Source organism: Podarcis vaucheri (genome assembly GCF_965113315.1).
Source record: "Podarcis vaucheri genome assembly, chromosome: Z".
Classification (NCBI taxonomy): domain Eukaryota; kingdom Metazoa; phylum Chordata; class Lepidosauria; order Squamata; family Lacertidae; genus Podarcis; species Podarcis vaucheri.
In genome coordinates this window covers 23391969-23405116 of record NC_138758.1, presented here as the reverse complement: position 1 = coordinate 23405116, position 13148 = coordinate 23391969, and the positions used below count along the sequence as shown (strand labels likewise).

The window sequence follows — 13148 nt, the reverse complement described above, 5'->3', positions numbered from 1 at the left end:
ACCTTTAGCTTGCCAACTTCGCCATCTAGTGGATAAGTGACATATCTATTTTGTAAGGGATAACAAGCACTAAACTCAAGGCTGCATCCTTGAAAGTTTTGCAAGGAACAGTCTTGACATACAACAGGTGCAAATGTTAACATTCCAGTTCTAGCATGTGTATTTGTTTGCAGATGTCAGCTTTTGGAAAGGGGGAGTAAATAGTTAGCTAATTTTTACCAACAAGCCACCACTTGTAGCAGTAGATACCTGTTCCTCCCCCACAACCATGGAGTACCTAAAGAAAAGGTTGTAGGTAAGGGGATGAAGTAATTAAAAAGTGCAGCACTTCTTGAGCACCTACTGACTGGAAAGACAAAGGTAGTTCCTGTAGGCAGAATGGCTCCATGACCCAATATTCTATAGGCAGGCAGTGACAACCATGAACAGCTTTTGAAAGGGTACTTATCTCCACCAGGTAGAAGGAAGGCCTCCATAGTCTATAACAAACTCCATAGTCTATAACAAACTAAAAAATAATAACACTAAAGCCTGCAAAAATAAAAAGTGGACCTGTTTCTGGAACTAGAAAGTGTTTATTCTCTGAGGCAGGCTGGGATATATAATTAAAGCTCCTATCAGAATCACTTAAGGTCTGTAACTAAAGAGCACCACTTTCCATATTTAAATGAAAAGTACAAGACTTCAGACAGCAAAAGTCCAGTGCACTAGATCAATTTTTAAGATGGACTTGCATTTGTATTAAAGGATGAAGGACAAAGTAGCCTATCTGACTGCTTCTTTATTTGGTGTACGGGAAGGTTTTCAGTAAACAGGATTCACAAGCACCTCCCACCCCACCCATGAATAAATGAATTCAGCAGGCTAAATTATGCCTCTCTCAGGTGCATACTTTATTCTCCAACTATATACAAGTTACATACTTTATTCTTTGTTAGTCTGTGAGAGAAAAGGAAACCCTGTGATCAATTCCTCCACGCCTTTAGCTCTAGAGATACACAAATCTTTGCCTATAATTCAGAACAATGATGGCAAAACACAAACCTGAAAGCCTAAGTTTCTCAGGAAACTAGATTCTGCACCTAATATAACATTCTGAAGTACTGTAGAATACATGGTTCTTGACTATAGCAGTTTCAGCGCAGGAGTGATACGCTATCAATATTTTGACAGCATTAATATTCCCTCTCACAATTACTTTTATTGCCAACAAAGTGAGACCACCACCATAGTCTTAAAGAAACATTTATTGGAGGGCTGCAGGATTTGTGAGAAATATAAAGTCCCTTATACAAAACACTCAACTTAGCAGCTCACTAACAATCCCTTTACCATCGTGTATCACAGTCTTAAGCAAAGATAATACTTTCAACTGCAGTCTTAGTGCTACTGTGCTTATAAGAAGTTATTTTCTGAAATATAGGCTTGGGGGGTTGGAATTCACAGCTACAGAAACAATGACAATTGGGCCAAATCAGGTTGTAATTACATAAGCTTGCAATAAAGATGTTGAAACCAGTCCAGCGCCAAAATACTAACATAAAAGCTTTTAAAGAGTAACTGCTCCTGAACAAATAACTAAATATCACCAAAGAACCAAAATAAAGAAGTACTAAAGTCAACTCAGGGAAGGTTCCAAATATACATACAAGTTCAATACAGTAATTGCACAAAATGGGAAAAAATGTTTATGATTGCCAAGGTTAGTTTACATGCTTCTCCTATGAAGTTCAAATAAACCTTAGAAGTCTTGATGTAGTTTCTTACCAGACTTAATGTAGAGCAATCCTACAGAGCTACACATAAATGTGCAAACCAGATATTAATGTGTTACTTTCATCATTCTGTAAAGAGTCAGGTGTTGACTGGACTACATTTCTATGTAGGAATTTGCTACTTGCAGTCCTTTTTTAAATTAGTTTGAGGCTGCAATCCTACACACTTAATTTGGAGTAAGTCTCTTAACAAAATAAGACTTCCAAGTAGACGTGTAAGACTATGCTGTGAAACAGATAATCAGGTGGGTATAGGGTATTCACTTTTGTGTTAGCAAGTGCGAATGAAAGCTAGAAAATTTAGCCACACCAGGGACACAAAGAAAAAATCATGGTAAATTTGGAATTTCCTTCTTTTGTTTTTAAATTTAAGCAACCCACAAAAAAGCATAAGGTTTTGATTATCACTGCATGTTTTAATTCTGAAAATAAAGATATAAAGCTTCGACTTCTTAATGAAGATGTGTGATTGTCACTTTCTACCCTGTACTTTTCACTGCTGACAGATCTTGGTTTCCACAACAAACAAGTTTTCAAAGTGCCGGATTGAATGACACTTTTCAGCTGAGCGTTTCTGGAGGCCTAAATAAGAGAACACAACACCAATTAATGCTGAACAGAATATGAAGATTTCAGACAGAAGATTTATTTCCTGGTTAGTCTGTTTATGGCTGCATGTGCCAAGCTGAATGTATCTATTGATTTAAAACCAGGGAAATGCAATTCTGGAAGGAGTGTTAGGGATAGTGATGTGTAGGTTGGGTACAAACACTTTTCCTACCCTGGAAATGAGCCACTGTGTGAAGTTTCCCATATTTCACTAGCTAAATACTGAACCAAATACTTCCAAAATACCATCAAACAAGACACCAATGCAGCTAACTGTTCATTTTTAGATTCTGAACAAAATCTTAAATTTCTGACTATCAGAATATTCATGCTTGAACTGCTGCTAGAAGTGTTAACATTGACTTTTCACCAGTTTAATTTAATGATTTAGTCTCACTATGTACCTCCACTTTCCCATATGTAACCTTAGAAAGAAAAAGCCTTTTCTATTAAAGGAAAATTAAAAAAGAAAAAACTAGATAGATTTATCAAGTAAAACTAGATAGATTTATCAAGTAAAGCTCTTTCTGGAAGCTTACAGAAGATTTTTAAATTTTATTTTTTTCTGCTTAAGATAAGAAGCTAAGTTTACATTCTCAGTTGAAATACTCACCATTGGTCTTATCTCTGTGCTGAAGCCTGAAAGTTTCCTTCCCTACACAGAGCTGGTAAATGAAAATGCCCAGATCCGACACATTATCAATCTTTTCTGTCACAACCATTTCTTCACGAACAAGGTAAGTCTGAGGCAAATAGGAACCAGTCTGTGGAAAAACACAAATATCACCAATATGAATATTTGCAATTCTTTTTTTTCAATACCCAAAGAAGAAGATTCACATTTGCAAAGGAACTTTAAATAAAGGGAGCAACTATACATGTGGAATCTATGAGAAAAGGTGAAAACTTCAGATGATTAAAGCAAGATTTATTGCAGATAGTGTGCCCAGACCTTGATCACAAAAGGTTGTTCCTTGGGGTCATGTTTCTAGGAGTTCTTACCAAATGCACTTGATAAAATTTTCTGAAGGATTTGTCCATGAATAATGATAATTTCTCTTGCTTCCTAGTATGGTGTGTGTGTGTGTGTGTGTGTGTGTGTGTGTGTGTGTGTAAACCTCTGGCTTTTGCATGGCTAGAATGTAGCCTCCTGTACAAAGGTAGTAGTTAAATCCATTACTCCACCTCCTGTTGGCATTTGGGTTCCAGGCTGCCCAGAAGTGAATGTGAACCTTAGACTGAAAAAGGCTCCCCACACCAATCCACTTGGAAGGAAGTCTTATTTTAATGTAGTTTACTATTTAAGTATGCTTGATTTAGGAAGCAGCCCCTGCCCGGGCTTGTAACAAAGTTAAGTAGAGATCTATTCAGTCTCACCAGCTGCCCGCTTCTAAATGCAAGTAAAAAGGTCTAGACATAGTTAGGCTTGTCTTATCTCTGCCTATAAATTCTGAGTGACACGAATAAAAACATTACGTGAATCATACTGAAAACAGTGTTTATACTTTCGGCATCAGTGATACAGATGCTCTCAATAAGCCATCAGTCAACCAACACTGGCCATCAACAGACTTTTCGTAAGCAAGCTACGTGCCAGCTAAAGAAAGATATCGCTGAAGAAAAGATACCATCGATAAGCAAGAATACATTTCACTGTCTTCATAGAAAAAGAAAACTCTTCCCCATGTTACACTGAAATATAACAATGCAAACCGTTAATTTTGAAAAGAGGTCCATCAGATTCCGTGGTGGCATAACAATGGACGTGTTCAGAGGGATCACATAGCAGTTACCCAGCTGCAGATCAAGGTAGGCAGTCAGGAGCTGCAAGAAGAAACAAGAAATCTCAGTAATTTGAATACATACCTTAATATGCCTGTTGTCTTGGTCTCTAAGATAACGGAAGGAATCTCAAGAGAAGGAAATTTTCCCATCTCCTCCTTTTTCCAGCAGCTCCATGTGATCAGTTCCACATTTTTCAAGAGGGTTCCCCAACCCTCTAGAGAGGCAGTTTAGGAGTCTTAATGAGTGAGTATAGGTGGGAAGAGGGGGCAGAAAACTTTCCTTCACTTAACTTCCTTAAGTCATCTTACGACCAAGTCATTGTTTTCAAATTAGTTCCTATAAAAATGTTCCAAGAGCTTTACAGATTAAATCAGTGAAATTATGTAACCGATTTGAAGAGAAGCAATAAAGTTTCAAGTATTGGGGATTTATCAAAAGGTTCCTTTCCAACACAGAGAAAGAGTCCTTTCCAATGGAGTAAGAGAATCTATTTTGGCAAGCAAAGATGCTAATAACTTTTTAAAACAGCCATTCTAACCATAGGTCTTAGAGTAATACATTCTTGACATCCATTTTGAAGATAAGCAATTTGCACATAAATCACTTACAACTCATGTAACAAGTTTAGGGGTGGCAGAGAGAAGATGACATAGTGACATCAGAACCAAGAATAAAAAAGGAGACTAATAATGGACAATTTAACACAAAAAATTAGGACTCAAAAAGGGAGAAACATTCCTGATCTTTTTTAGGCAAGACTAGTGGCCAGTAAGCTGAAACTGTGAATTATGTGCTTGTACTAACTTGCACCAGGTGAACCAAAATTAAAGCAAGCAACAAGGCTAGCTGTTACTAACATCATTTCTGTTATTTGATGTAGAAGGATGAGGGTGTTTGTTTTTTGTGTTGCCAATTATGAAAATTCAACAGATGGTGTAATTTTCAAAAAGAAAAGTTCTAGATTTGTCACAACTCACCCTTTCAAAGTCATGAACAATAGCCGCAGGATCACTGTCAGAGAATTTTGGAACAGGAACCTGAATGATGGCAATATTATCATCCTCACGAATGTCAGCTTCTTCAGCAATGGGCAAGAAGTAGGGTTCAGCTGCCTGCTCTTGCTGATCCTCTCCCGCGTAACACATTTGCCCACGCATCATTGCACGCTAAAAATAAATCACAGTAATCAATTATGAGACTTCTTTTAGGGACAGATTATCCAGTGCTATTTAGAGCAGACCCATTTAAAATTATTAACTTGGGTCTGTTAATTGCAATGGGTCTACTCCAAGTATAACTTAGCTGGGTACAACCCAGCATTGGTTTGCCACAATCATAATGCATTTTAGCAGATTTTCCACTTCTGTAGTGTCACCTGAAATAAAATCAATATTGGGCAAAAAAAACACCAACAACTAATGAGGGCAAGTGTTTTTGTGGTTCTGTTAGTTGCAATAAAGTCATTTAATTACATTTCAAACACAACAAAAAAATACAAAGAAATACAAAATACTTCCAAGTTTGTTGTTTTCCAGCAAAGATGCTGTAATTTTTTAAGTTAATGTGGAACAAATGTACAGGATACCGTTTCGCATTTGTTTAAGTCTTTTCAGTTTATTAGAGGAAGGCATTTCTCCATTTCATTGGATGCATGATAGAACTGTAATAAATGACATTCCAATTGTACCCAATCCCTTGTAAAATATATGTGCAAGACTGGTGCAGACAAGCAGAAAAGGTGACTTTCTATGTGTGAATTGTGTGATGGCACTGTTGTAACAAATACTTTTATTAAACATTTCCACAAATTCCTCCTGACTCAATGTTTTGTCTATTAAACTTTGTTCAGAACATGTGGCCTATATATATTCTGTTAATGTATAAGCTCACAGCAGTTTGAGTTGTGTTTGCAAAGTCCTTCAAGAAAATAGCAGATCTGCTACAATCACACAGTTAAATAAAAGTTTTGAACTTTTCTGCATATTTTTTTAAAAAATATTTTGGTGGGGGGCAGGAAGACAAGACTTGGTCCCCAACACCACTAAGATGTCCAAGACCAGCTTACCATCTCAGGATGCTTCAGTGCAGAGTCTGGCACCCAAATCATGGCAAGCAGCAGAACCGCCAAGAATGCCAGTCCTACTGAGGCAGACACGGAAGCTTCAGGGAAGGATGCATCTGAGATCCTGCAAGACCCAAGGATCTCACAGGGCCCCATGGGGCCTGTCACAGAACAAGGACAAGGGGGGGGAGCCAAGATGGCGGCTCCCAGGACTGAGGCCTCAATTCAGCAAGATAACTCTGGCTGTCCCAGTCACAAACATGAGAGGAATCCAGGCATATTCACTTTTTAAGTTCTTAGCTTCCTCACTGCCACAGCTTTGAGGCGCAGATCTAAGTTTAGACCCATATTCCAATTCAGTTACATATCATGCTTACACTGTGTGGAATATTTTGCTTATTTTGTATGTTTATATTTGCTTTGTCAATTTTATCTGCAAAAGAAAAAAAAAGGGAAAAAGAATTGTATTTCCATTACCCTTGGCATGAAGTACTTATAGAGGCAGGCTCCACCAACCACCACTCCTGCCAATATAAGCGCAAGCCCCAAAAGAATCAGCAGACATCTTCCAGATGAACTTTCGTGCCCATGTGTTGCAACTTCTGGATCCTTAGGAGAGAGAGAGAGAGAGAGAGAGAGAGAGAGAGAGAGAGAGAACTTAAGTTCTTTGTTGTCTTGGAGACAATGTTTTCTTTAACTAATTACACCTCACCTTGACTCAGCAGGATGATACTACAATTCAAGGTGAAAGCCAACAGTGCCAGACAACACACTTGAGAAATGTTTGACCCAAGGATGCCATAGTACACCTATATTTCATTCATAGGAGAATGGAACGTGTTTTGAGCCCTTTGTCTGTGTTTAAAAGAAGGATGCCATAGCATCTGCTTTAAACAAAACTGAATAGCCTTTAAAAAACTACAGATGGATTTGTGCCTCCTGTTAAATTACAGAACGGTGCTACAGTGAATTTTGCCTACTAGGCTGCAAAAATAAACTTCCCTTAACATAATTCAGCTCATTGTTCCCTTCCCTCCCAAGGCAATCCTTCCTTAAGTGTTAGGCAGGGATGGGGAACCTGTGACATTCTAAATGTTGAACTCCAATTCCCATCAGTTCCAGACATCATGGCCAATGGTCAGGGGTGATTGGAGCTGTTCCTCAGCAACATCTGTCAGTTATAACTTCTATAACTCTTTAAAGTTATAAAAAGTCAATTTATCTATTCAACAGCATTTGCTCCTTGCTCATATTTATGGCAAAGAACATTTAAAGGGGTTGTGGTTAACTGCAAATATACACAAAACCACAAAATTGTGATGACCTTCCAATCCATAGTTGCTAACATCAAGATCATATTTATGGGGTGTGTGACTTCAAAAGGAAGATTATTTCCATAATTCTAAAAACAAAAGCAGTATGACTCAATGACATGCATATTTAGCCTTGTTTGTTCAAGAGCATTATCAGCTGAGAGGTTTCAGTGTGGCATTTGCTTTTAACATTCAGCTAAGCACATTTTAAAAAAATAATGAGTTTTAAAACAGGAAATTCATATGTTAAACTGATTTCAAGGATCTCTGTCCACTCAAATCATCAGTACAATAGGACTATAAAAGTATTCAAAGGGTTGGCAAGATGAGACATTCCTCCTCCTTACCTCTCCACCCTCAGATTTAGAAGAGGAACAGAAAGTTATAAACTATCAAAAAAGAAGCATCAGCAGATTCTGAACTTCTACTATGCAAATAATATTCTAGTTCTTTGAGAACCTAATATGCTGTTGAAGCAATTTTGCCAGTTAACAATGCTAGATATGTGGCTTTTTTTTTTTAAAGGGCAATACTAACAGCCAAAACATATTTGCACTTTTAGTAAGCAAGTAGATGGGGTTCTAAAGTTTCAGAATCCATATAATTGTCTAATATCATTTCAGTTCTGCTCTACAGATAGTTAACTTCAGCTGTGTATATACAAGCCAGGAAGATTTCTTCACTAGTTTGCTCAAGCATCTTGAAATCTGATGCTAGCATGTTAAAATTAAATATGCTTTTCCAGGTTCAATTATGTCATTTAGTTGAAGCCAAGCATCTTCAAAAATCCAGAGTCAGGCACCGTGGTCAAGTTGTAACCTGCCTTTTAACTGAGCCAGTGTAAATGAAGAAAAGAGCAGGCACCAATGTGCTACCTGTACAATCATAAAATGTACAGCTCCTGCACAGTTCACAAGGAATTACTAGCAACACTGGTTATTTCCACATCAGCTTTTGGGACAACTACTCATGTACTATTGCAAAGATCAAGACAATTTTATTTCATGCACAAATATACATTTTAGTCCAGTCTAAGCCTGGTTTAATTCAACTTCATGTATTACAGAAAATCCCAATATTAGGAACACCAAGACCAAAATATTTACAATCATCTCTTTTTAGCCCTTTTCGCAAGGAACTCAGCGAATTGCAGGGTGGGGGACAACCCTGAAGCTGGAAAGCTAAACATTCTTCTGAATGTGCCAGACACAGGATAATACACAAACAGTTGCGCCCCTAGCCCACAGAAAAAAATTCAGAAAGCAATAAACTCGACCTTATTCTTATGCAATGTTAGACAGTTCAGAATGTTAAAACTGTATGTTCAAGTATAAGTTTTGCAAGACTGCAGATAATAAAATAGCATTCTGCACTAAATAGCAAAATTAGTATTAGAATGTAGCAGCCACAACAGTATTTCCTTTCTGCCCAAAGAACTGTCATGCGTCTTCTTGATATTTAATAACAAGTGAGCCTGCACATTAATTGGCTAATCTCACAATCCCAAACAGCAATTCATTCTTTTCAAGTAACTACCTGCAAAATTTCATTATAGTACTAATAGCTGCATGTTTAAACATATGAAGCTGACTTATAACTTGCCCAATATTGTCTATTCAGCAGACAATTGGTTCAACTACACAAATCAGTGGCAGATGCAGGCCAAGTGGATGTCTGCTGCAGTCCTGTCTAGAGGTGGGAGTAGAATATGTGATTTATATCATTAGAGAAAGACATGAAAATTAGTTATTCATAGTCTATAACCTGACTGGGAAACTTTTGAGGGACTGAATGTGGGAGCGGAGAGGATTAAGAGTACCTTTTGGCACATTACATTGTACCACTGCTTTACAGAGATTACATAGTAACCCAGCATTTGAAGACAGGTCTGTACCTATCATGTCTGCCTAGCAGCATCTCCTAAAGGCTCACAAATAAATCTTTCCCAGACTCTCTGCTCCAAGAAGTTCTTTGGCTGGTTATCAGGAATCAAACCAGGAATGTTGCATAAACTTTGCTAGTCATCAGTAGCCTCCACCCTCTGAATCATTATGCCAATACAAATGCTGAATTGCAAAACAAATTTCTCAAAATGCTTTTACTTGCACAATATCAAAAGTGAACTGTAACACTAGAAAAAGCAGGCCTGCCACTTGTTGGAAATTTGTAGGAAATAAGGGTTCAGGCACATTTCAGTTCAATTATTTCACCTAAAATGAAAGTAAGAAGAGAGGAAACATCTGTGAAAACAAAGCAACATTTCCATTTTATGTTTGAAAGGATTCTATTTATGCACCACTCGTACCTGGTTTTTTTACTGCTAGACAGGAAACTAGGCAAGGCTGTCTAGTTAGACTCCTCTTGGGTGAGGAGGATGCATGTGATGGTTATCTTTTTTTTGTTTTGCTAAGGGACATACCAGGCCTTATGTAGATTTTGTTTCCATGTAAATATGCTTAGAACCATAAAATATAGATCACCTGTAATGTTGAGACACTTTTGTATAAATGAAAACTCAAAGTTTTGGAACTAGGCCTTCACATGCCTCAAATTTAGGCATGAACTCTCCATCAGAGTCAAGACATATCTGCAAACCAATCAAATGTACATCTTAAATCAGAAACAAGCCCCACTGCATTTAGTGAGCTTTCTCTCAGGTAAAAATGGGCAGGGATAGAAGGCCAAATTTAAGATTATGTTATAAAGAGCTTGCATTTAGTTTCTAATGCATTGTGGATTTTACTGAAACTTAAGGATTTAAAATATTCAGTGATCACATGGGAGTTACAATCAACCAGCTTTCCACTACCTAGATCTATCCTGCAATGGAAGTGTAGCTATTCCCAACATGAGGATAAAGCAGAGATCTGTTGGCACTGAGGCAATTAAGGTTGCTTTACATGCTACAAAGTTAGAGATGGCACACAGCTATCACACGTGAAGCAAGTATTTGTGTCACAATGTGGTGTTCTTCAACTGCCTGCAGCTCCCCAGTACATGTTTGCAACCATTTCCAAATGCAATCATGCACAAACATATGCACTGTCAATCAATCACTTCTTTAAATTGAGAAGGAGTCACAACTTTTGTGCAGGAAAACACAGAAAAGAGCATTTGGCCAGAAAAAGGCAGACACTAGCTATCCTAATGTATATAAGCAAAACCCACCAACACGACACTTAGGGCAACTATGAAACAGGCAAAGCACCACCTGTGTGTTAAGTCTCAGCTGTGTGGTGTAGTGGTTAGAATGTTGGACCTAGAAGAACTTGGATTTCAATCCCCTCCTGAGTCATGACGCTCATTTGATAACAATGGAGTAGTCACCATCTCCCAGCCTAACCTCTATCACAGGGGGATAACATGTATGCTACCTTAAGGTCCTTGGAGATACTAAGGGAAGATGGCTCTGAACAGAGGCAGAGTGATATTAATGTGTTAAAGAAAACTGCACTTTCCATGCAGGCTTGCACCAATAATAATAATAATACCAGGAAAATTAATGCAAAAAGTTCCACTGTTGCTTTGCATGCAGCGAGTTCCAGGTTCAACTCCCAGCCCCTATATAGAGCTATGAAAAGTTCTCAGGGAACATATACAAAACATTGGGACAAGGGTGGTTTAAAAGAATAGAAGTGGTCCCCTAATGCATTTGAGACGGCTCCAGAACCTGAAAGAAGTGGAAGACTTATGCTGAAATCCTACCCTCACTTGCCTAGGGCTCATTCAACACTACCCATATGTGTACTCTGATGTATATATTTTGGTTAGTCACACTGATAAGTTGTTTAAAAGGCAAAGTAGAAACCCCCATAATGAACAGGTACATTTACACAGGTGCAACGCCCCCCCCTTACATGCGTGGGTGTGACCTACTTCTGCACTTTTAACTAGTGGACTTAGAATCAATGTCAGCTTAAACTACAGTGTCCCGGGATCTCAGACAAATGTCTTGCACATGCTAGCAGAGATCCTTTATGTAGCCGGAGAGGCAAGGGATTAAAACCTGGCAGCCTCTTCATGCAAAGCATCTGCCATACCATTGTGTTATGGAACACCAGCATCCTTTTATAAGGTGCAGTGTCTGGGATGCTTGCAGCAGGCTACTCCACAACTAAACCACTGCTGGGTTGCAAGACTAAGGGAGTCACTACACCCAGTCAAACGCAGGAGAAAATATGTTTTAATGCTATTGTTGTTATTATAAACCCCAGCAACTATTACTTAAATTTCACATACACTCAAGGCAGCTTTGCAATCCAAATCACAAGCAGCAGCAGCATTAATTCTCCCCTTACCCTTAAAACCACCACTGTCACTATCACTTCCTCTCTGTTTTTTGGTGCCGTCTTTTTGGGGAGTATGAGTCTGCAGGCAGAGGCTGTCGTGTATTATTATTATTATTATTATTATTATTATTATCATCATCATCATTATCACACACTTTATACGGGCCTAATGCAGGTGCGGGCTAGAAAAGCTAGGGGGGTCCGCGGCCTGATCCAAGCATAGCTGTCAACGTTTCCTCTTTTTTTAAAGGGAAACCCCCTTATTCTGAATAGGATTCCTCGCAAGAAAAGGGAAAAGTGACAGCTATGGATCCAAGGCACCTGCCGATTGCGAAATGGGTTTAAATAAGGGGGGGGGCAGATGGGTGTGTGAGTCTGAAAAGAGCTGTCCGGCTAGAGATGACAGGACCCGGTCTCTGAAGTGGCCAAGGGAGGCTTAGGAATGGGGCTGCCTTTGGGGTTAAAGAGGCCTTCGCCAAGGCAGCGCCACCATTATTTTGCTCCCCGAAGGTGCGTTATTGGGGTGCTAGTGCTGGTGGAGGGAGCGCTCCCGATGCGCGCCCCCCCCCCCCGCCTCGCACTCTTCGTCGTGTGTTTTTACTTCCCTTCTAATTCCCGTTCCGCTGCCGCCGCCGCCACCACAAAATGGCGCCGGTGGGGGAAGGGAGATTAAAGGGCGGCCGGTTACGGGCCGACGTCGCAGCTTCGACCCGCGCTCACCTTGTCGGCCACCAGCACCTCGGCCGCCTCCTTCTTGGACTGGTCTTTGCCGGCGAAGGGCGGCTGGAAAGAGATCTTCACCATGTTGTTGGCGGCGGCTGCGGCGGCGGCAGCGGCTGTGATAGGAGCCGGGTGTCCGCCTCTCGCGCGGCGGTCGTAGTTCGCTCTGCTCCGGTTCCTTCTGCTGCTGAGGCGGCTGCTGCTGCCACAAGCGCCGATAGGGCCTCTCGGTCGGCCACCTAGATGGAGGGGCGGGGCCTAACGCGGTAAAGATAAAAAGAGTCAGGCTTAGGTTAAAAACAACAACAACAACCACCTCAAAGTCTCCCTCTCCCGGCAGCGAAACGTGTTGGCCGAGACTGAAACGCGCGTAACGTGAGAATGCGCACACACGCGCACAAACACACGCACACATTAATTTTGTGTGTATATACACACACACATTCCGTTTAGAAGCACTTCAAGAAGATGTAGAAATGATTTAATACTGGAAACTCAGATGAACCGAAATGGACAAGATTCGCCCGTCCTTACGTATGCTACACACAAGTGGCATTACTGCCCTGTCAGTAGATCTTAAAAGAATTTCTGCCAG

General features: G+C 39.8%; 1 protein-coding gene across 1 annotated transcript; it reads right to left on the bottom strand.

Annotated features, from left to right (window-relative positions):
• Nucleotides 1-1229: 1229 nt before the first annotated feature.
• On the bottom strand, nucleotides 1230-12863 carry ITM2A (integral membrane protein 2A). The gene is made up of 6 exons (XM_082208499.1): nucleotides 12554-12863; nucleotides 6709-6840; nucleotides 5147-5335; nucleotides 4098-4208; nucleotides 2998-3148; nucleotides 1230-2357 (listed from the first exon to the last, which is right to left on the bottom strand). The coding sequence occupies exons 1-6, from the start codon at nucleotides 12635-12637 to the stop codon at nucleotides 2269-2271; spliced, it is 756 nt and encodes a 251-aa protein (XP_082064625.1). The 5' UTR covers nucleotides 12638-12863; the 3' UTR covers nucleotides 1230-2268.
• Nucleotides 12864-13148: the final 285 nt, after the last annotated feature.

Excerpts from the sequence above, each read along its gene's own strand:
- ITM2A (XM_082208499.1), bottom strand. The coding sequence starts at position 12,637 with ATGGTGAAGATCTCTTTCCAGCCGCCCTTCGCCGGCAAAGACCAGTCC. Across the intron at positions 4,209-5,146 it reads TTGTTCATGACTTTGAAAGG|CTCCTGACTGCCTACCTTGA; the intron begins GTGAGTTGTGAC and ends TTCTTCTTGCAG. Across the intron at positions 2,358-2,997 it reads GCACAGAGATAAGACCAATG|GCCTCCAGAAACGCTCAGCT; the intron begins GTGAGTATTTCA and ends TCTCTTATTTAG.